Source organism: Calypte anna, chromosome 3 (assembly GCF_003957555.1).
Source record: "Calypte anna isolate BGI_N300 chromosome 3, bCalAnn1_v1.p, whole genome shotgun sequence".
Taxonomy (NCBI): domain Eukaryota; kingdom Metazoa; phylum Chordata; class Aves; order Apodiformes; family Trochilidae; genus Calypte; species Calypte anna.
The window spans coordinates 1,089,634-1,112,000 of NC_044246.1; the positions used below are offsets into that span (position 1 = coordinate 1,089,634).

Genomic DNA, 22,367 nt, shown 5'->3' on the forward strand with positions numbered 1-22,367 from the left:
GTCCCATGGGGAGAAACCCCTCCCGGGGGCTGGGTGGCCCAGAGAACCCCTAGGGCTCCCCAGACCAACAAATGGGGAGAAAAGGGGAGGAAAAAAAGGGCTGGGAGGCTGATTGCATCCTGGGGGGTTGGGCTGCACCCCAGCTCTCTGTTTGGGTCTGCCTGCACCCTGGGGTGTTGGGCTGCACCCAGGGTGTTGGGCTGCACCCCAGCTCTCTGTTTGGGTCTGCCTGCACCCTGGGGTGGTGCCTCTTACCTGTGAGCTGTGGGGAGCTCAAAGCCTCCCCCTGCAGCAAAAATAATTCCAGCATTTAACTGCATCCCCCCCCTGTGACTCCAGCCCAGGAAAGCTCCAGGGAAGGGCACAGGGACTGTGCCATGGAAATCATGCAGGAAGAAAACAAACCAGATGACTTTATTAAAATAAACCCTCTCTGTCCTTTTTTTTGGGGAGCCCCTTTACCCCAGGCTCCCACTGTCACAGCTCAGTGACACCTCTGAGTCCTCCAGGCAGGTGTGGGAATGTGCCACCAGCGAGGTGCCAGCAGGCAAGGTGCTGGCCTGGCTCCATGCTGAGCTCTCCCTGGTTGTCCCCATCCCCTCGGGCAGCAGTGGGACGTAGGCTTCCTCTGCTGGGCCACCAAGCTGCTCCTCCAGGACGTACCTGGTCCCCCAGGGCTGGTCCTGGTGGACATCCACAGCCACCAGAGCTGCTCGGGGGGAGCAGGGCTCAGCAATGTCCCCAGGCTCCAAATCAGAGTCTGCTTGGGGGAAGCCTGAATCCTGGGTGGAATCTGGGCTCTCCTCGGGCAGGCTGGTGTTGATGTAGATGATGTCTCCAGACCCTTTGGGCAGGTTCTCCAGCAGCTTCTCCAGGTGGACCTTCAGCTGGGAGAAGGTTGGGCGGGCGGCGGGGTCGGCCCTCCAGCAGGCAGACATCATCCCATAGCTGGGAAAGGGGAGAGAACGGGGCTGTCAGGGCACCAGGGAGTGCTCTGGGGTGGAAGGGACCTCACAGATCACCCAGTCCCAACCCCCTAGGTGGGCAGGGACATCTCCCACCAGCCCAGAAAGCCCCATCCAACCTGGCACTGGGCTATGGGATGTAGAGGGGGGGTAATTCCCTGCTTCTCTCCAACTGGGCAAGCCAGGGGACACCCAGTGCTTCCCCTGTCCTTCCCACTGGACCCAGGGGAATGCCCAGTACCCTCTTCCTTCGGGGACAGGCACTGGAGAGGGGCTTTGCAGGAGCTGTTGTGCCCCCTGAGCAGCTTCACCAGTTGGAGGGGGTTTGTGTTTGCAGCTCTTTGCCATGGGGTGTGTGTGTGTTTAAACGTTTTCAGCTGTAACAGACCAGAGAAAAACCCATGAAGAAAACTCAGGAGAAAAACCCCATCTGAGCTCCCCAGAAATGCAAAATCTTGAGGTTTCCCTTTCCAGATTCACAGGGTTCAGGCACTTGGAGGGCACTGAGTAACAAGAGGGAGTTTGTGGGGCACAGAAAAGCATCACCAGCCAAGACCCTTCTGGCCAAACCCACCTTCATAGCAAAATAACAAATACAACCAGAAAAAGTCTGATTCCTTGGTGCAGAGGGACTGTCCCTGTCCCCCCAGGACCCAGTGGGGTGACTGTGGCTCTGCCCCATGCCCCCCCTGCCCCTCAGCCCCCCTGCAGCCACTGCTTCCTCCCAGGACCTGTGCTGGGATTTCTGTGTGTGCCCCTTCACACAGGTGCAGAAGAAGCTTTGTCCTCCCTGGGTGACACAGCTCTGGGAAACAGGCACCTCAAAACTTGGGAGGTGGTGGAAATATTACTGGGTTGGAAGCTTCTGTGACTCTCCCAGCTCACATTTGGTACAGGAGCCATCACCCTGAGCAGCCATCCCTCCAGAGCCATCCTAAGCTTCACAGGGAAGAACAGGTTCAACCCTTGTCTTTTTTTTTTTTTCTAAATCCACTTTTTAACTGTTGTTTCTGGGAGAAAGGGTGGGGGAGAGGCTGGAGGGTGACTCCCCTCCCAGCACACCCCCAATCTCACTGCTCTTGGAGAGGCAACCCAAGGCTCATGCAGTGCTGAGCCACGGAGGCCACAGCCCAAGCGCTTGTCCACGTCCTTACACAAAGGACCCCCAGGAGCCCAGAGCCACAAAGCAGCCCCCAGCAAGCACCCCCGGGTCAGGGGTGAGGTGGCCACACTACTCACAGCTCATCCAAGCAGCCCTCGGGCTTCTTCAGGCGCTGCCCATGCAGGAGGTACTCATAGATCTCGTGGTTCTGCACCCCTGGGTACGGCGTCATCCCCCGCGTGGAGATCTCCCACATGGTGACCCCGAATGCCCACTGCAGGGACAAAGGCAGAGAGGACGTTTTCCAGGAGGGATGAATGAGGCTGTTGATGGGGAAAGGTCACTGCCCAGAGCCTCACACAATGCAGGGAGCTGTGGCTCCAGCCCTGCTCTCCCCAAAGCTGGAAACGAGCGGCAGTGGCACAGAGGAGGCGAGTGGCCCACTCAAGGAACTTATTCCAGGGTGCTGGGTGGGCAGGGAAAGGTCAGGGTGACTCCTCACCAACAGCCTCCTGCTCCTCAGGCTTTGCTAGAGGGTACAAAACAACCAGGGCAGACAGGAAAGCTGGGGAGGGACTTTGGAAAGGGGCAGGGAGTGATAGGATAAGGGATGAAGGGATTAAGAATAGGGTAAGGATTGCTTTAAACTGAAAGAAGGGAGATTTAGGTTGGACATGAGGAAGAAATTCTTTAATCTGAGGGTGCTGAGCCCCTGTGCCAGGTTTCCCAGAGAAGCTGTGGCTGCCCCATCCCTGGCAGTGTCTCAGCCCAGGTTGGATGGGGCTGGGAGCACCCTGGGCTGTGGGAGGTGTCCCTGACCATGGGGTTGGGACTGGAGGAGCTTTAAGGTCCCTTCCCACCCAACCCATGATGATTCCATGTAACAAAGTTGGGACAGCTCAGCCCAGGGATGGGTGCCCAGCTCTCCTGACCTCCCTGCCCATCCCTGGGCACCTACCACATCACTCTTGGTGGTGTAGACCCTGTCAGCCAGGGACTCCAGGGCGATCCACTTGACGGGCATCTTGGCGATCCGTCCCTGCCGGTAGTAATCCCCGCTGTAGATCTTCTTGGAGAGCCCAAAGTCAGCCACACACACGGTCATGTCATCCCTCAGCCTGCCAGGGGACAAGGCAGAGTCAGTGGGGCCACCTCTGAAGCAGAAAGCTGAGGCTGAGCTCCTGCCTGGCCTCTCTGGGCAGCCCGAGGGCGGTTCCGATGGTGCCAGGGGGGGGTTCTGCTGGGAGGAGGAACTCACATGCAGTTCCGAGCTGCCAAATCCCTGTGCAGGAAGTGCCTGCTGCTCAGGTACTCCATCCCCAGGGCAATGTCCACCATGAACTTCACCAGGGTCTGCAGGGGCACAAACTGGGGAGGGAAAGCCAAGGTGAGGCAGCAGAAGCCTGGATGGCCCAGTCCCTGCCCCAGCCTCCTGTCTGGTCACAAAATGGCTCTGGAGAGAAAGAGCCTGGGGGAGGGCAAGCTGAGCATGGCCCAGCCTGGGAACCAGCTGCACCAGCAAGAGAAACCCCTGCTCCCCTTCAGCTGGGTGCTAGAGGGAAGTTCTTCACTGGAGGGGTAATTACACCCTGACCCGGGGAGGTGGCTGAACCAGCAGCCCAGGAGGTGTTGGGCAGAGCTGGGTTAAGGGTTGGAGCTGATGATCTTAAAGCTCTTTTCCAACCAGAACAGCTCTGGTTCTGTGAGGCCAGGTCCAGATGCTGTGTCTCATCTGGGGCTCCGTGTTGGAGCAAGCCCAGAGGAGGCCATGAGATGGGGCTGGAGAGATGGTGTGCAGGGAGGAGCTGGGATAACTGGGTTTGCTCAGCCTGCAGAAGGCAGGGAGAGAATCCCAGGGCTGGATCCCTCCAGACAGAGGCAGGGAGCAGGACTACAACCAAGAACCCTTGATGTTCTTGAGAAACCAAGGCAGGTTGACCCCCCAAAGAGGCATCACCCCCCCTGACAGACAGAGGACTCACAGGGCCCTCTGTGCTCACTACCTGGGGGGCCATCTCCAGCCGGGAGCGGAGCAGGAAGCTGTGGAGGTCCCCGTACTTCATGAAGGGCAGAATCACCATGGGCTTGGGGACCTGCTGGGAGCTCAGCTCAATGCACACACCTGGAAAACACAGGGAGGTTGCACAAGGCCCCACAGTCCCGTGTGGGACCTGAGGGGTCCCAAATCCCACCTGGAGGATGTGGGGTGATGGTCCCTACCGAGGAGCTTGATGACATTGGGGTGGTTGAAGTCCTTCATGCAGGCTGCTTCACTGAGGAACTCCTCTATCTCCCTTTGGGAAAAGTTATCCACTGGGAAGCAGGGGAGAAGGAGAAGGTTTAGAACCCCGAGAGCTTTAATCTCCCCAAATCACTGCTGTCATCCCCTTCACAGCAGAGCTCCTGTGTGGGGCAGGGGAATGGAGCACTGGTGTCTCTGCCATCCCTGCTGCTCAGGCTCCTGACTGGCACCAGGAGCTGTGCCAGAGGGACCAGCACCCCCACAGGATGGTGCCAGGGAGCAGAGAGCACCTCCTGGGATGGGCAGCAGGAGCACCAGCACCCACTGGGATAAACAGCACTGAGTTCTGCCAGGCCAGGGGGATGACTTACACTTCATGGTCTTCACAGCCACCTTCTGTGGGGTGCCCTCGGGCTGGCTGAGGTGCCCCTCCATCACTGACCCAAACTCCCCTGTGCCATGGGAAAGAAGCCAGAGCTTGATCCATAGCCTGAAGCACCTCCTTCAGGACACCACTGCCTCCTTTGAGTCCTGAAATGCTCCAAGAGGCAGAGCCCATCCCCCAGAGGCCACAAGGCTCGTGTCTCATCAGTGGCAGGAGGAGGAGATGAACCCAGGGGTCCTGCACTTGGTCATCCTGTCCCACCACCTCCCCCACATCCCTGGGCCTGAAGCTGGGCAATGAGCATAGGTCAAGGATCACCCAGTCCAACCTTTCCGGGTAGGAACATGGTTTAGATGAGATGATGGCACTTTAGATGAGGCCCCTAGATGAGGCCCACCCCCAGCACTTACCCTCTCCCAGGACCTTCCCCAGGCAGAGGGCATTTCTGTCCACCACCACGTCCTGCAGCTTCTGCTGGAGCTCAGTGCTGACACCCAGGCTGCCCACTGTGGGGGAGAGGAACAGGAGCTGAGGTCCCCTCCTCAGCAGGCACAAGGATGCCACAATCCCCCCAACTCCCTCCCTGCAGGGGGCTCTTACAGCTCAGCTCCAGGGCTCTCCTGCAGTAGGACTTCTTGGCTCTGTAGTTCACCACCAGCTCCAAGTCATCCCTGCTGAAAGCATTCCTGGGGGGAGAGAAACAGGGAGCTGCAGGGAACCTGAGGAAGGAGCTGTGGATGCAGCGACATGGGGTGGCTGGAGGAGGAGGAGGAGGAGAAGGAGAAGGAGAAGGAGAAGGAGAAGGAGGAGAAGGAGAAGAAGAAGGAGAAGAAGAAGAAGAAGAAGAAGAAAAGAAGAAGAAGAAGAAAAGAAGAAGAAGAAAAGAAGAAGAAGAAGAAGAAAAGAAGAAGAAGAAGAAGAAAAGAAGAAGAAGAAGAAGAAAAGAAGAAGAAGAAGAAGAAAAGAAGAAGAAGAAGAAAAGAAGAAGAAGAAGAAAAGAAGAAGAAGAAGAAAAGAAGAAGAAGAAGAAAAGAAGAAGAAGAAGAAAAAGAAGAAGAAGAAGAAAAGAAAAGAAGAAGAAGAAGAAGAAGAGAAGAAGAAGAAGAAGAAGAAGAAGAAGAAGAAGAAGAAAGAAGAAGAAGAAGAAAAGAGAAGAAGAAGAAAAGAAGAAGAAGAAGAAAGAAGAAGAAGAAGAAAAGAAGAAAAGAGAAAGAAGAAGAAGAAAAGAGAAAGAAGAAGAAAGAAGAAGAAGAAGAAGAAAGAAGAAGAAGAAAGAAGAAGAAAGAAGAAGAAGAAAAGAAGAAGAAGAAGAAGAAAAGAAGAAGAAGAAGAAGAAAGAAAGAAGAAGAAGAAGAAGAGAAGAAGAAGAAAGAGAAAGAAGAAGAAGAAGAAGAAGAAGAAGAAGAAGAAGAAGAAGAAGAAGAAGAAGAAGAAGAAGAAGAAAGAAGAAGAGAAGAAGAAGAAAAGAAGAAGAAGAAAAGAAGAGAAGGAAAGAAGAAGAAGAAGAAGAAGAAGAAGAAGAAGAAAGAAAAGAAGAAGAAAGAAGAAAGAGAAGAAGAAGAAGAAGAAGAGAAAAGAAGAAGAGAAGAAAAGAAGAAGAAAGAAGAAGAAAGAAGAAGAAGAAGAAGAAGAAGAAGAAGAAGAAGAAAGAAGAAGAAGAAGAAAGAAAGAAGAAGAAGAGACAGAAGAAGAAGAAGAAGAAGAAGAAGAAGAAGAGAAGAGAAGAATAGAAGAAGAAGAAGAGAAAGAAAAGAAGAAGAAGAAGAAGAAAGAAGAAGAAACGAAGAAGAAGAAAAGAGAAGAAGAAGAAGAAAGAGAAGACGAAGAAGAAGAAGAGAAGAAGAAGAAGAAGAAGAAGAAGAAAGAAGAAGAGAGAAGAGAAAAAGAAGAAGAAGAAAGAAGAAGAAGAAGAAGAGAAGAAGAAGAAAGAAGAAGAAGAAGAAGAAGAAAGAGAAGAAGAAGAAAGAGAAGAAAGAAGAAGAGAAGAAGAAAGAAGAAGACATGACGAAGAGAAGAAAGAAGAAGAAGAAGAGAAAGAAGAAGAAGAAGAAGAGAAAGAAGAGAGAAGAAGAAAGAAGAAGAGAAGAAGAAGAAGAAAGAAGAAGAAGAAGGAAGAAAGAAGAACGAAAGAAGAAGGAGCAAGGCGGGAATGCACGTGCACCCTTGGCTTCTTCATTTCCCTCTGCCTGGACCTGGGCCAGGGCTTACAAACAACAAAAATAAACAAACCAGGCACTGGATAAACAAGGGTGATGTGTCCTGGAGTGAGTCACAGAGGGGTCTTGGGAAGGAAATGGGATATTCATTTCCTAATGGGAGAGCAGGCTGTGCCAGGAGGATCCCACAGCTCAGAGCTGCTGCTTCCTGGGAAAAAAGGGACCCTTGGGTACCACCAGCTGCCAAACTGGGATGGGGGTGATGTTATGGGGGGTCTGGCTAGGTGGGACTCCTTCACCAGCTCAGCAAACCCCTCTGACTGAGATGGTGCCCATCCAGAGGGGTTAATTTAACCCCACCTTGGTGGTGGAGAGCCAAGGGATAGGAGTTGGAAGCAAAGCTGCTGGGAGCAGGGATGGGAGCAGGGATGGGAACAAGGATGGAACAGGGATGGGAGAAGGGATGGGAGAAGGGATGGGAGAAAGGATGGGAGAAAGGATGGGAGAAGGGATGGGAGAAGGGATGGGAGAAAGGATGGGAGAAGGGATGGGAGAAGGGATGGGAGAAAGGATGGGAGAAGGGATGGGAGCAGGGCTGGGTGCAGGGATGGGTGAAGGGATGGGAGCTGGGATGGGAGCAGAGCTGGGAGCAGAGCTGGGAACAGGGATGGGAGGAGGGATGGGAGCAGAGCTGGGAGCAGAACTGGGAGCAGGGCTGTCTGACACAAAGGGCAGCACAGGGCAGCTCAGTGCCCCTGGGAGGTCACAGGGTGGCTGAGCTGGTTTGTTGTAGCAGAAAACAGCCCTTTGGCCACACCACCAAACCCACGGGAGGGCTGGTGCCACACTTGGCCATGGCAGATCCAAGATGTGGGGGGTTGGGGAGGTTTCTCCAGGCCACAGGACACCATCAGCATCTCTGCTCTGTCACCTCCGTGTCAAAATGCCACCTAACACATTGCACAAAGTTTGCTTCCTGTTCCAGACTCTGAGTGAAAGGTGAAGTGCTGGGCTAGGAGAGGAGGGGGAGCACCTCACCGTGGTCAAATACACTCAGTGCCTCACTAATGGGTGAAAATAAAATAAAAACCATTTTGGGGCACCGAGGTCAGAAAACCTCCTCCCCACACCCAGCTGCTGGGCACCCCCCTGCCTGCCCCTGCCCCCCAGCCTGCCATCTGCCCAGCTCCAGGCACCTTCCCAGCCTGTTTCCCTGTCAGCTTACCCATACTTGGTTTCCACACATCTCTTCTGGATGAGCACAGTGAGGCACAGGACCAGCCCCACGGCGATGGTGCCACAGATGAAGCCCAGGGCCACGACGAAGGAGTCGGCGTTCCCTGGGGCTGGAGTTGAAGAGGTGGCTGAGGTGATGGACCCTGAGGAGACACAACATTAATGGACCAGTCCCTGCTGCACCCAGGCACTGTAGAATTATGGATAGGGTTGGGTTGGAAGGGACCTTAAAGCTCCTCCAGTCCCAACCCCATGGGCAGGGACACCTCCCACAGCCCAGGTTGCTCCCAGCCCCGTCCAACCTGGGCTGAGACACTGCCAGGGATGGGGCAGCCACAGCTTCCTTGGGCACCCAGGAGCTCAGCACCCTCACACCCAAGAATTTCTTCCTAAAATCTCATCTAAGTCTCCCATCTTCCAGTTTAAAGCTCAGGGGTAGGATCAGTGGATTTCCCAGGGGCTGAAACCAAACCCAGGAAAGCCCAAAGGGTTCCATGGAAGAAGAGGGCATGAGGACCAAGGGACAGGGACAGCAAGTCTCTCCTGGCTACCAGAGCATGCTGGAGGTCCCAGATCCTTGGCTGATAGCCTGGCCAATGGGAAAAGCACCTGAAGGTGGATGGGGGGATGGCAAATGGCCTTGGCAAGGCCAGGAGAGCTTCTCTGGGTGCTTCCCCATCACCCACCCCACCTCCAGGGCAGGAGCTGCATCTCCTTACCACTGTCTGGGATGAAGATCTTCACTGGGCTGCTGAAAGGTCCCACTCCCCCCTTGGTGACAGCAGCCACCTGGATGGAGCAGGTGGCATTGGTGGCCACCACGGGCAGGATGGCCCCGCTGGCATTGTGCTGAGCTTCAGTGGAGAGGTTCTGCTGGAGAGAGAGGAAGGGCAGAAAAGCCTCAGATGGAGGAGACAGCCCCTGTGGTGGGAGGGAAACCTGGAGATGCCTTGGGATCTGTCCCCTTTGCCAAACTTTTGCCTCACTCTGACTGCAGGAGCCCAGAGGAAAAGGCAGCTCCAAGGAGGAGGAGAGCCCTGCCTGAAGGGCTGGATGGGGCCAGGGAAAGGGGCTGAGCAGCCCTTCCCCTTCAGACCCACTGCCAGCCAGCCCAGGAGGGAGGAACACAGCCAACAAGTTTCTCCTCATGTTGAGCTGGAACTTCCCATGTTCTGGTTTCAACCCATTATTCCTTGTCCTGGACACCCCCAACCAGGGATTGTCCCCTTCCTCTTGCCCCCCAGCCCTCAGCTATTGATGGACATTCAGAGATCCCCTCTCAGCCTTCTCTTCTCCAGGCTGAACACCCCCAGGTCCCTCAGCCTTTCTCCAGAGGACTCTTTCCCTGCAAATCCCATCTTTCCTTGGTCTGCTCCAGCTAAGAAAGAGCAGCTGAGCTCCAGCTGCAAACCAGCTGCAAACCAGTGGCATCCCAACCATCAGGAGGGCTGCTGAGGGCAGCTCCTTACCCCAGCCCAGCATCCCCAGGCTGAGCAAAGAGCAGGAGCTGTGGGGGGGTCAGTGGGCAAGGGGAGGACACCTGAGCTGCTCCACTTTCTGCTCAGAGCCTCCCATCCTTCAGCAGAAACACAAACCAGAGCACTGGGCCCTTTTGGGATGGGCAAGAGCTGTGCTGGGTCACCTGAGGACAGGCTGGTGTCAAACAGACCACGGAGAGGGGGAGAGCCCACAGCCTCCCCAGCAGGACACAAAGTGGATGGCTTGGGGCTGTTTTGGTGAGTTTTGTGGTAGCTGAGGAATTCCTTCACGTCCCAGCTCCAGCTGCCTTGAATCAAACAACAACTGCTGGTTTAAGGATAAAAATAAAACTTCTTTTGCTTTTGTTTTTTAGGAGTGTTTTGAAATAGTGGGAGAACTGGTGGTGGGGAAGGAGCCTGCAGGTGGCCCTGCTGACACAGGAATACAGGATCCCTCCCCCCTTATTGTGCTGGGGCTGTTAAACAGAGGGTTATTTTGGTCTTGGTTCTGCAACAACCCATAGGAAAGATGTGCTGGGCCCTGCCCTGGGCTCTGCCCCACAGTTTCACCTCCCACAGAACCTGGAGGCTGAGGACAGAAATCAGCAGCACTGACAAGGGCTTCCTCAGCACAGCTCCTTCCCACACCCCCTCCTACAGAGGAGTTTTGGAGCCTCCTGAAAGTCAGTGTGAAGGAGAGCAGCTCTAGCCCAGGAACCCAAGCAGAAATTTCACCCCTTAAGCATTTGTCTGGGGAAGATTCATGAAAACAACAACAAGAACAACAACAAGAAGTCTCCCAGGGTTTAAAGAGCAAGTCCTGGTTTAGGTTTGGGGTTGGTTTTTTTTTGCTTTCTGCTTGAGAAACAACAAATATGTCAGCATTTTTTTTTTCCATGCTAGTCACAAGACCACAATGCTGTTTCCCTGACTTCATTTGGTCTGGATCTATACGTGCCCTTTTTCAGAGGTGCAAAAGGAGAACAGAAAATGCAGCATCCTACAGAAAAAATAGGGTGTGAGTCACTTCTTCCAGCCTGGGCTCAGGCTGTCTGTGCCTCTCCGTGCTCCCAGCCTGGGACAGAGGAAAAGCCAACCACAGGGCAGAGGCAACAGCTGGACACATCTGGCAGAAGGATCCAGAGGCTCCTGGCAGAGGCTGGATGGGATGTTCCTTTGCCCAGGAGCTGAGCCAGGTCAGGCCAACCTCTCCCTAGCAAATTCCTGAAGGCTGCTTCCCAAGTCCTGGGAGAGGCAGGGAAAGTTGTGCCAGGTGACCTCATACACTCATGGACAGGGCCCTGGGCACCAGGAATGTTCCTTGAGCTGCAGAACCCTGTGCCAGGGGGTTGCAGAATAAATCCCATTGGAGTGAGGAACAACTCCATCCCCCCCAAAGCCTCACGATGCACTCTGTGTCTGAAAGGGCCAAGAGGCACTGCCAAACCTTGGCTGCCACTCCAAAGGCCACACCAAGGCTTCTCACCTCTGGAAAGAGCATTTGGTTCTGTTTGAGAGAGGAGGAGCTGTGGCAGCAAACATCCTGCCTCCTGCAGGCAGAACTGCTGCTTCCCAGCACTAGCATGGGTTGGGTTGGAAGGCACTTTTAAAGATGGTTTAGTTCCAACCATGAGTTAAATCATCACAAGCAAGAGAGAGACTACTGGTGTTAAAAGAGCCCAGATGAAAGCACCAGACAGCAAACAAACAATCTCCCCAAAGAATATATGGGAGTGCCAAGACCAAACTGCACATCCCTGCTCGATGCTTGCTGGGATTTCTCCCAGGCTTTAGCCATTCTTCCCCGTTTCCCTGGTGACTTACCAACCCCTTGGAGTTCTGCCACCTGTACCAGATGTGGTAGCCCTGCAGTTCCCCATGGATCCTCTCCAGGGGGGGCTTCACCCATCGGATCTCCAGGGAGGAGGAGGATTGATTGAAGAGGACGGTGACGTTGAGCGGGGGGGTGCTGGGAGCTGCAGGGATGGAAGGGGATGGGAGCTGGGTGGGTGGGTGCAGGGACATGGCAGGCTGATGGAAAAGGAGCTACAGCTCAACCTGAAAGCACAGGGCATTTCCTACAGACTCAAACAGCTCCTTTCCCTAACCAGCAGAGCCTTAAATGTCCCAGCCCCTGAGCAGCCACAGCTCTGGAGCATCCCCAGAGCCTCCTGCCCCAAACACAGCCACGCACCCCAGGCCAGGAAATCCTTCTTGGATCTGAGTGATCATTTCCTACCTCCCTCCGTGGTGCTGGCTGTTATCCAGGGGCTGAAGGCTGACCAGCCAACCTCGTTCTGGCAGGCAACACGGATGTGATAGTCCAGCATGGGCCCCAGGTGCTGGATGTGGTAGAGGTGGGGAGGCACCGAGGTGTTGAAGAGCAGAAGGGAGGAGTTGCTTCGGGGGGGGGGTGGCTTCCTGCACCTTCATGGAAAAGCAGCCCAGAAACAAGGGTGAGTCAGCAGCAGCAAGCCCAGGGGTGGAATTCCAGCTGGGATTTTACATCTGTCACCAGGACCCTGAGCCCTTGCAGGCTGCTCCTCTCTGCCCAGCACACAGGACACCAAGACAGAGCTGGGAGCATGGTGGGGATGGATGAGATCACCATTGGTGTGGGACCAGGGGAGGGAGGGATGAAAGGCTCAGGGGAGACCTCAGAGTGACCATCCAGTCCAGGAAGGGGCTGACAGGAAAGCTGGGGAGGGGCTTTTCACCAGAAAGGGGGGTGACAGGACAAGGGGCGATGGGTTTAGACTGAAAGAGGGGAGATTTAGGTTAGATATCAGGAAGAAATTCTTCACCATGAGGGTAGTGAGGCACTGGCACAGGTTTCCCAGAGAAGCTGTGGCTACCCCATCCCTGGCAGTGTCTCAGCCCAGGCTGGATGGGGCTGGGAGCACCCTGGGCTGTGGGAGGTGTCCCTGCCCATGATGATCTTTAAAGTCCCTTCCAACCCAAACCATTCTGTGATTCTACAATTTGCTGTTCCTTGTGGCACCCATGACATTATTACCAAGCAGTGAGCCCCAAACCAAGGACAGAAAGTCATTTTTCCTGCAAAGACATCATTAGACCACAGCACTTATCACCATCAGGTTCTGCAGGACTCATCACAGACCTCAGCAGACTCCATGGTTGCATTTAGCAGCACGGGGGATTTCATCTTAATAAACCCAAGCCATGCTTCTGACACTAAGGGAAACTGCTCTCTCCAGCAGCTCAGAGGCTCCCCAAAGGGCTGCCTGGTGGGCACCCATGTAGCTGCCCCTGCTGAGAGCATCCTGCTCTGGGGAGAGCACAGGTAGGGGAGGAGAAAGAGAAGAGCAGGAACAAGGGACACCAGTGCAAGCAAGGTGGTTAACTGGGGAAACAAACCCACAGGACATGCTTCAGCATGAACCATAAGCAGAAGGTCGTCCAGTTCTCTCAAAAGCCTCCACACATGGTTTTGGGGTGGCAGGAGACTTGCTGAGGAACAACCACAACCTCTAGGCAGCCTGGGGTGTGCAGATGAAAGTGCCAGAGAACAGCCTTCAGGCTCAAAAAGCTGAGGAAGTCCCCACACCATCCCTGGGGGGATGTGAGCAAGGATCAGATGAATGTGCAAACCCCTCCTGAAAGCAGCACCAGCTTCTCCTGAGCATCCAGCCCAGCTCAGCTGCCTCAGTCCTCAGCTTCTAGAGGGAGTCCATCAGATTGATGGTTTGTTTGGCTGTGTTTTCTTTATTTAAATCAGGCTTTTTCCAGAGTTAAAGAGGCTTCAGCTGGGCAGGTGGGGGGGCAGCAGCTTCCCTGTGCAGCCCTGGTGAGCTCAGCACTGAGTCACTCGGTGGGGCCACGCTGCCCCAGAGAGGGGATTATCAAAAGGGACAGGAGCAAAAGGCCTGAGTCACTGCTGTGTTTTTGCCAGAGATCCTGTCCTGTTTTCCAGCTCCAGAGGCTGTTTCCTCATGACAGGCCATGAATGTTAACTCATAGGAAATTCCTTGGCTCTCCACCCCGCTTCCCGCGCTCCAGCTGGAAAGCAGCAGTGGATGGGGTGCTAATATTAGCTCCAGTACCTTTCCTGCCTCACACTGCTTTCACTTTTACCTGGCTGCAAACATCTCCTTTCTCTTCAGGCATCACCTCAGCCTGAGTAGGGATTAAGTGGTGTAAAGACTTTCCCCAGCAGAGCAAGCAATGGGCTTGAGCTGGGAAACCCAGAGATGTCCAGCAGCAAGGGGAGGTGGGAACTGCTGGCAGGGCTGTACCTGGGGAGAACCCCAGACTGGGTTGGGTTGGAAGGGACCTTAAAGCTCCTCCAGTCCCAACCCCATGGGCAGGGACACCTCCCACAGCCCAGGGTGCTCCCAGCCCCATCCAACCTGGGCTGAGACACTGCCAGGGATGGGGCAGCCACAGCTTCTCTGGGAGACCTGGGCCAAAGTTTCCCCAGAAAGAGTTTCTTGCTAATATCTAACCAGAATGCACCCTCTCCCAGGGTACAGACAGCATTCCCTGGCTTGTCCTGGAGACAGGCAAACCCTCAGCTCCTTCCAGTGCTTGCAAGAACTGGAGAGCTGAAAGAAATCTCCAAAGCCCAGCAGGAAGGCTGCTTGGTGAGCAGACACCACCAAGCTGCTCTCCAGCAGCATCTTCCAAGCCTCCTGTCCAGCTCAGCAGTATCCAGGGACTCTGCCTGCTGCCTTGGAGCATCCATGCAGGGGGGAATTGCAGAGCAAAGCAGGGTTATGGATGTTACCTGGACACTGCAGCTGTTGAGGGCAGAGAAGGCATCGAAGCCTGGCACCCAGGAGATGAGAATCCCATGGGCTGTTCTGTTGAGGACATGGACACTGGCAGGAGCAGCTGGCATTCCTGCAGGGAAGGAATAAGCAAGGAGGGATAAGCAGAAAGGTGGCAGGGCTGCTGTGCCCCAGGCAGCTCCTGGCACTCAGTCTGACTGCAGGTCCATCCCAGGAACTGCCCTGGTTACAGCCAGGGAACCTCAGGTGTTTCAGATCACTGGACAGGGAAGCAATAAAAAAAAAGGCATCTGCAGGCCTGTTTTGGCCATGCTCTGTATTTGTGAGCTCTCTGGGCTGCCCAGAGGCAGTGACATATTTTGGGGAACACCTTCCTCATACTGCTGGAGTGGCTCCTGCCAGGAATGTGCAGAATTTCCACCACTTCCTATGGAAAATTCTGAGCACCACCCTGGTTGTGAAGGAAGGAAAAGAGTGATCTAGCCCTTCCTAACCCTGCTGACTGCTCTGCTTCCAAATGTGCTTTCTGGTGCTTCCTCCCACGACACTGAAATGGGGATGAGAGAACCCTGCTATTACATCCATCCCAGCTGGTTGTAAGTATTGGTGTAAAAGGGAGGGAAATAAGTCTGGGAGTCCCAAAAATATCTCCTCCAGCTCAAGCAGAATGAGTTGCTGGGAAGGGTGAACACTGCCCAGGGAGGTGGTGGAGTCCCCATTCCTGGTGGTGCTTAAGAAGTGTTCAGCTGTGGTGCTTCAGGAGATGGTTGAGTGGTGGATGGACTGTGGTTGGATTTGATGATCTTCATTCCCTGAGATCAGGACAGCTCCTGCTGGGACACCTGTAGCTACCAGGCACAGGGAGCATCACACTCACCTTTCACATTGACCAGCCCTGGGTTGGAGGCTGTCAGCCCTTTCCTGTTGTGAGCCTCACAGCTGAACAGTGTTGCTTCACTCAGACCTGACAGGGAAAGAACAAGGAGTTGGTCACTGCCCCAAACCCCCCAAACCCCACTGCCCCCCCACCTGCTGCTCACACAAACCCCTTGGAGATGCCTTTCTTGCACCCTTGATTTTTTTTTGCCCCACAGAACACCTCTTCTTTTGTCCTCATGGCTTTCCACGGTGACATTTCTGCTTTGCCTGCCCTGGGGGTCCCCCCCTGGTGCAGCCCCCCCAGTTCCCAGGCTGTGAGCACGTGTGTGCCCCCAGCACCCAGCCAGGACCCCACGTTGCACAACCTCCTGAGCATTTCTCCTTCAAAAAGGGAAAAGGCTGAAAGCAGAAGAGCCCAACACCCCCACAGCTGGGATCAGATGACTTCTTATTGCTCTTTGGAGATTGCTGAAACCTCCCAGCTGATGGTGGAGAGCAGCAGCTTTTGAGGGCCACTGGAAACACTGGGGTGCAGAGGGCTGCCCAGGGGTGCTGGGGAGATGGACCCGGGCAGCAGCACTGCTCAGGGTGATGGAACCAGGGGTTTGCTCCCTCCTGGATGTCACCTGCTGCTGGTGCTGAGCAAAGGGCTGGCCATGCTGAGCAGTGTCTCAGGCTGGGGCTGCAGGGCCAGGAGAGGGAACTGCTGAAATGACCCGAGGTAGCCTGTGCCAGCTGGATGCAGGAAGATCCAGGAGGAATGAGTCACTTCTGCTGCCTTTCACTGCCTTGTAAAGCCTTCCTCTGGAGGCACTGACAGCCTGGCTGCTAATGAGCTGCTGCCCTTCCCCTCCTCACCAGAGCCAGAAATCTCTCCTCTCTTTTGCTTCTGCAACAAAACCACCCGGGGTTGATGTTACATGGAGGATTCTTCTCCCTGTGCTCCACCAGGATGCCATGGAGACACTGCAGGGGCCAACCCAAGGTCTTCTGGAGACACTAAGAGGGGACCACCAGCCCAGCATCCCTCCAGAGCAGCCACAGGATGAAGGAAAAACCTGCTTCTTGCTTAGGAAAGAGCAGGCTGAGTGCCCTGCCTTTTTCCAGGAAAGAATTTCTGGCAGCAGGCAGAGGGGGTGGGATGGTGCTTCCAGCCCCCTGATCACCCCTGCAGAGGTTCCCAGAGTTGCTGAGCTGAGCTGAGCTGCTGGGCAGAGCTGTGCTCCCAGCACACAGGGGGAGCAGCAGACTGGGACCTCGGGGGCACTTCTTCTGCAAAGCTGGACCCCCCTGTCCCACCAGATATGATCTGGGGGCCACGTTTTATGCCAGACCTCCTGGAAATGTGTCTGAGGTGTCCTGCCAAGCCCCAGCAGTGCACACAGATGAAGATGAAGATGAAGATGAAGATGAAGATGAAGAAGATGAAGATGAAGAAGATGAAGATGAAGATGAAGTGCCACAGCCTGGTGATGGTGCACAGGGACACGACAGGAGGTGCAAGGCCAAGGGGATGGGCTGTGAGGTGCCACAGGACACTTTCCCACCCTGGCAGCCACACCAAGGTGTCCCCAGTGGCTGTGGCAAGGAAGCTGCCTGGCTCACCTGGCACAGTCAGGACTGATGGGGAGATGTGGGGCTTCTCATTGACCCGGACATTGTTCCGGAACCAGTAGATCTCCACTGGCTCTGGGGGGCCCACGGCTTGGCACGTCAGGTTGAAGGGACTGTTCCTGGTGACATTCAGCTTCTCGGGCTGGTGGATGAAGTGTGGGAGCCCTGCGGGGACACAAGGAGAGAAGTAAGGGATCCAGAGAGCTCAGTGACACAGCCAGCAACCCCAACAACCCCAAACTCTCCTCTCAGCTCTGGCAAGAAGCCCCTTCCTGTCCAGGAGCCCCATTTCTGGGGGACATCTCCCAGGTCAGGGTGCCCAAGCTGTCTCTCAGCCAGGGCACAGTGCTCCACCCCTCCAGCACATCCAGCTCACCTTCCAGCTGCACTGAGATGGGGTCTGACACCACCTCCATGCCAGAGATGTTGAGTTTGCAGACGTAGGAGCCGTTATCCGAGCGCTGGGCGGCAAGGATGCTGCCAGAGAGAAGGGACACCATGTCACCTCTGGGTGACCCTGCACCCAGCCCCCACGGGAGTCACAGGGTGGTTAGGTTGGAAGAGACCTCCAGGATCATCCAGTCCAACCTCTGACCAACACCATCATCTAACTGCTAACCCATGTCCTTAAGCACCAGGTTCAGATGCCTTTCAGATGCCCCCAGGGATGGTGACTCCACCACTGTCCCAGGCCATCCCAGTGCCAGGAGGACACTGCCAGCCTGGGATGAGTCCCAACCACTGCCAACCACCCCGCCAGCCTGGGATGAGTCCCAATCACTGCCAACCACCCCGCAGCACACACCGAGCAGAGCCGAGCTTGCCAAGCCAGTCTGGAGGGGCTAGGGAGCATTGTCCTCTTGTAGTGCCAACCTCAAGCCTCTTCCAGCCACGGGGACACAGCTCCAGGAGGGATGGTGACCCCAGTTACCTGAAGGTGGAGGTCATTGCCACCTCCTCCTCGTCAGAGATCTCGAAGTGGCTGGTGGCGATGCGGTCCAGAGCCTGGAGCTCCCTCCCATCCTTCCAGAGGGAGATGCCCGGGGTGTCTGGCCTCAGCAGCACCTCAGGTACTTTGATGGAGCAATTAAAGGTGACGTCCTTGTGCTCGTTGATCACGATGTGTGGCACCGTGGGGTTGAACTTTATCTGTCCCAGGGGGACGGGGGGGGGCTCCTCCTGGGAGCTCTGGGGAGCCCAGTGGCCATCACTGGCCACGCTCCTCTGGGGCTGGTGGGACACTGCTGACAGGCTTACACCTTCATTTGGGTCAGGGTCTGCAAGAGGACACATCAGGTTTGTTAGCCCCTGCAAGAGAACACATCAGGTTTGTTACCCCCTGCAAGAGAACACATCAGGTTTGTTACCCCCTGCAAGAGAACACAGCAGATTTGTTACCCCCTGCAAGAAAAAAAAACAGGTTTGTTACCCCCTGCAAGAGAACACAGCAGACTTGTTACCCCCTGCAAGAGAACACAGCAGACTTGTTACCCCCTGCAAGAGAACACAGCAGACTTGTTACCCCCAGGCAGCACTGGTCCCCCCCCTCCCCAACCCCCTGCCCACTGCTTCCCTTCAAAATTAAAGGCACCTCCTGTGCAGATGCTCCAGAAAGGCAAAATCTGGAGGAAACTTCTTGTGAAAGCTCTTCCAGGGAATGACAGAGCCAGGGGCTGCCCCAAGACCAGGTCTGTACAAGCAGCACCTCCAAAAAAAGACTTTTTAAACCAAACCAGAGCAGCCCAGGCTAAAGAAAGTGCTGGGGAGAGGCAGGAGCTATTTCTGCTGCATCACCCCCCCCTTCCCTGGGACTGAAATATAAAAGGATCCCTGGGCAGGAGGAATTTGGGACTTTACTGCAGTAAAACCCTTTCGGGGGCCTCATCTCCACCCTTTTCAGCTGAGGCAGAGCAGGAGCTCCCAGCAGGGATTTGTTGGGCTTTGGGCTCTTTGCTGGTGGCTCTGACACCTTCCCAGGCTGGGCTGAGGGAGGAGGGGATGCTCTGGGAAACAACCACAAACACTTTTGCTGAGCAAAATGACTCCACTGAGCTGCTTTTTGGGGGAAAACAGCTGCAGACAGGTAAAGAAATGGCTTCAGAGAGTGTGGGGGAGCAGCCTGGCTCTTTAGTGGGGTTCTCCCCAGGTCTCTTCCCAAGCATTTTTCCCAAGGGAAGGCTATTTCCCAGCTCTGGCTGAGGGCTTATCCCTACATAACACACCCTGTCCTGCCACAGCGTTTTCCCCCCTCCCTCCCCATGCTTCCCCCCCCAGCTGTGGACAAGACAAAGAGCACCTCCATGTAAAGCAATTCCTCCCCAAAGAAAACTCTGTATTTTGAAGACGTAGGGATCAGGGACTCGACCACAACTTGATGCTGTTACCAGGACATTTCCAAGCTTCCCGAGGCTTGCACAGGCACACAGAAACCCCAGGCACAGCACTAAATCTCCTGCAGCTTTCCGGGAGCACAGGCACGGTGCCAGGCAGGAATTTCAGCTAAATTAATCCACCCCTTCAGTGAAAAAAAACCCAAACAACACGTTCCCAGTTTGAAAGGTAAGACAGGTAGGTTAGCATGACTTTTATATTTGAACTGGAGTGGAGCTGAGTTTGTTTTGAGGCAGGACTTAGTCCTCCAACATCTAACAACAACTTTTTTACAGCTACGTCACTACGGTTGTGAGTAATGGAGCGTGAGCCTGGTGTGCTTCCCTCAGAGCCAAGAAACACAACCTCATTTTGAGCCTGGATCGAGTCCTTTGCTAAATGCCTCCCTATTTTTAACCCTCGAGAAATGAGACTTCTGGACAGAAACTGGAGAAGGGATTTTTCAAGTTCTGGTGGTGCCGAGGGAAGCGTGAGGCTCTCCCTGGCTCTCACACAAAACAATGGGTTTCCCTTTCAGAAAAGAAACAAACAAACAAAAAAAAAGACCCTAAGCTTTTCCAACCTGCTTCCTAAGCTTTATCATCCCAACACAAACAAACCCCATGTGACTGCTGCAGAACCCAGCAGACTGCCATTTACTTGCCAGCCGGGTCACCAGCTCCCAGGCAGCCTGGCAGCTCCCCCCAAAAAATCATCAAATGCAAACCAGGGAGTGATCCCCAATCCTCTGCCCTCCCTGGCTCCTCCAGCAGGTTACCCACACTGGCTGCCTGGCACAACCCAACCTCACACAGATGTCTGTGTGCTCCATTCCTCAGCAGGGAGCCCTGCTCCTGGCTCTCTGCCTGGTCCTGGTTGATTTCTGCTTCCCCCCAGCTCGTCCTGGGCTGCTTCAGGTTAGAGGGCAAAGAGCAAAGGTGATCTTTAGCCAGGCCTTATAAACTGATTAAGTGGAAAGAGGTGTTTGCTGGCCCAGGAATGAAACACTTTCCCCTCTGACTCATGTGATAACAGGAATTTTCATATTCAGCGCTGCCTTTGGGTCCCCCTCGCATCCCCAGCTGGGACATCCTCAGGGCATCTTCCAAGGGATTTACCCTCTGCTGCAGGACACCCCTTTACCTGTGCCCAGAGCCATTTGCTGGGGCTGGATCTCAAAGCCCACCCCAGAGGTGAGCCCCAAAAAGCTGGCACACCTGCATGGGTGCCTGCCTCCCTGGAGCTGCTTCCCTTGCTCACCACAGCCTGGCCCAAGGGAAAAGCTGGTGTGGGAATCCGTGAGCACAGCTCTGCTCTCCTGAAACCCCCAGCAAGGGGAGCAGCAAAGCTGAAATCCTTAGTAGCTGATCTCAGTGTGCAGCCCGGCAGGTCCTGCCTGACTTCTCTGTTACCTGAAGTTTTAACTAGAAAATCTCCACGTTTTCAGAGGCAAGACACTTAATTACAGGTGAAAATAAAAGGAGAGGAGCTGCACACCCCACGGCTGAAACAGCTAGAGGTGGTGGTGCAGTCCTGGTAAGGAAGGCCTTAGGAAACACCCAGGTCTGCCAAAAAGCTCCCCAAATCCCTGGCCCTGGATTTCCCATTATTGGAAGTAATTCACCTGCTGACAGCTGCTCTCTGCTCTGGCACTCGGTGAGAACACCCTTACCCCAGACAGGGGAGGGGGAACCAGGATGGGGTTTCCACCCTCCCATCCCCTGGGAGCTGGCAGAATGTCCCCCTGGGCCACACCAGCCTTCCAGAGAGACTCTGGAGGTTCAAACACCTCTCCTCCAAACCAGCCCAGCATTCCTGTTTAAACCCACAGCACCTTCCCCTCGCTGCAGGTTCCCCTGTCAGGGCTTTTCAGCCCATCCTGCCCACAGCAACCTGCTCATCCCCAGCCACACACCCACCCCGAGACTCCCCAGCACCTCTGAGCAGGGGCTACAGCCCCCCAGCAGCTCCCAGCCTGTGACCACACAGGGGGCAGCCCCGCTGGCTGTACACTTTACATCCAAAAACTTTTTTATTCCTTTTTCCCCCTCTTTGCCTGTCTTTTCCGCAGGTGGCTGAGCACGTGGAGCAGCAGCAAAGCCCCCGGAGTGACAGCACCGCAAAGCCACAAACCACCGGGATTTCTCCCCGCACCGCAGCTGGACCGGGGGATAAACCCCAGCCCCGCCACCTTTGGGTCCGTGTCGCCGTGTCCCCAGGAAGCAGCAGGAAAAAGGCGCTGGGACACGACCGTGCTCCAGAGGCAGAGCTGTGTCCCCAGGACAGCAAAATCCCTCTCTCTGGGCTGGCAGGGACGTTGTTCTGAGCCCTCTCCCCCCAAGAATTAAGCGTTCTTGGGGTCTGAGGGCCCAGAAGAGGGGTGCGGGGGTGCCCATGCAGCACCCCGGCTGCTGTTAGGGTGACACGGAGCAGCATCTGCCGTGAAACACTCCCTGGGCACACAGTCCCCGCAGGACCTCGACCCCACTCCACCGGCACCATCCCAGCACCGGAACCCCGGATTCCCACTCCACCGGCATCGTCCCAGCCCAGGACCCCCCGATTCCCCCTCCACCGGCACCATCGCAGTCCGGGACCCCCCGATTCCCTCTCCACTGGCACCATCCAAGACGGGACCCCCGGTTCCCACTCCACCGGCACCATCGCAGCCCGGGACCTCCCGATTCCGCTCCCACCGGCACCACCCCATCCGGACCCCCCCGGACTCACCGGCCCCGCTGCGGGGTGGGCGCAGGGCCGCCAGCAGCGCCCAGAGCAGCGCCCACCGCCCTCCTCCCATCGCCCCCCGGCCCCGCTCCCGGGCCCCGACCCCGCTCCGCTCCGCCGCTCCCGGGCCCCGCTCCGCTCCGCCCCGGACCCGGCCTCGTCCCGCCCCACGCTGGGGCCCCACGGGCGGGAGGCGGTGCGGGACAGCACCGGGCCCTCCCCTCCAGCCCCACCGGGCAGGTTCCAAAGGTGCCCCGGGCTCCGGTGAGACCTCGGGAGAATCCCAGCCGTGTCCTGGGCTGCACCACCGGGCGCTGGTGGAATAAGGAGGGGACCGTTCCCTCCCTGCTCTGCTCTGGGATTGAGACCCCCCCTGCAAGTGCCGAGCACAATTCTGGGGTGTCCCAACACAAAGAGGACACGGAGCTGTTGGAGCCATTCCAGAGGAGACCCTGGAGCTGC

The 22,367-nt window shown here is 55.6% G+C and overlaps 1 protein-coding gene across 1 annotated transcript; it reads right to left on the reverse strand.

Moving 5' to 3' along the window:
• Nucleotides 1–384: 384 nt before the first annotated feature.
• Nucleotides 385–21,991, reverse strand: MERTK (MER proto-oncogene, tyrosine kinase). The gene is given in 20 exon segments (XM_030448073.1): nucleotides 385–948; nucleotides 2,205–2,341; nucleotides 3,026–3,185; nucleotides 3,326–3,435; nucleotides 4,071–4,189; nucleotides 4,288–4,380; nucleotides 4,681–4,761; nucleotides 5,105–5,200; nucleotides 5,295–5,380; nucleotides 8,076–8,229; nucleotides 8,806–8,959; nucleotides 11,389–11,540; nucleotides 11,804–11,972; nucleotides 11,974–11,991; nucleotides 14,312–14,427; nucleotides 15,193–15,279; nucleotides 16,800–16,973; nucleotides 17,185–17,285; nucleotides 17,740–18,085; nucleotides 21,909–21,991. Coding segments are annotated over 20 exon segments (2,913 nt in total). The 5' UTR covers nucleotides 21,979–21,991; the 3' UTR covers nucleotides 385–458.
• Between the last annotated feature and the right edge of the window lie 376 nt (nucleotides 21,992–22,367).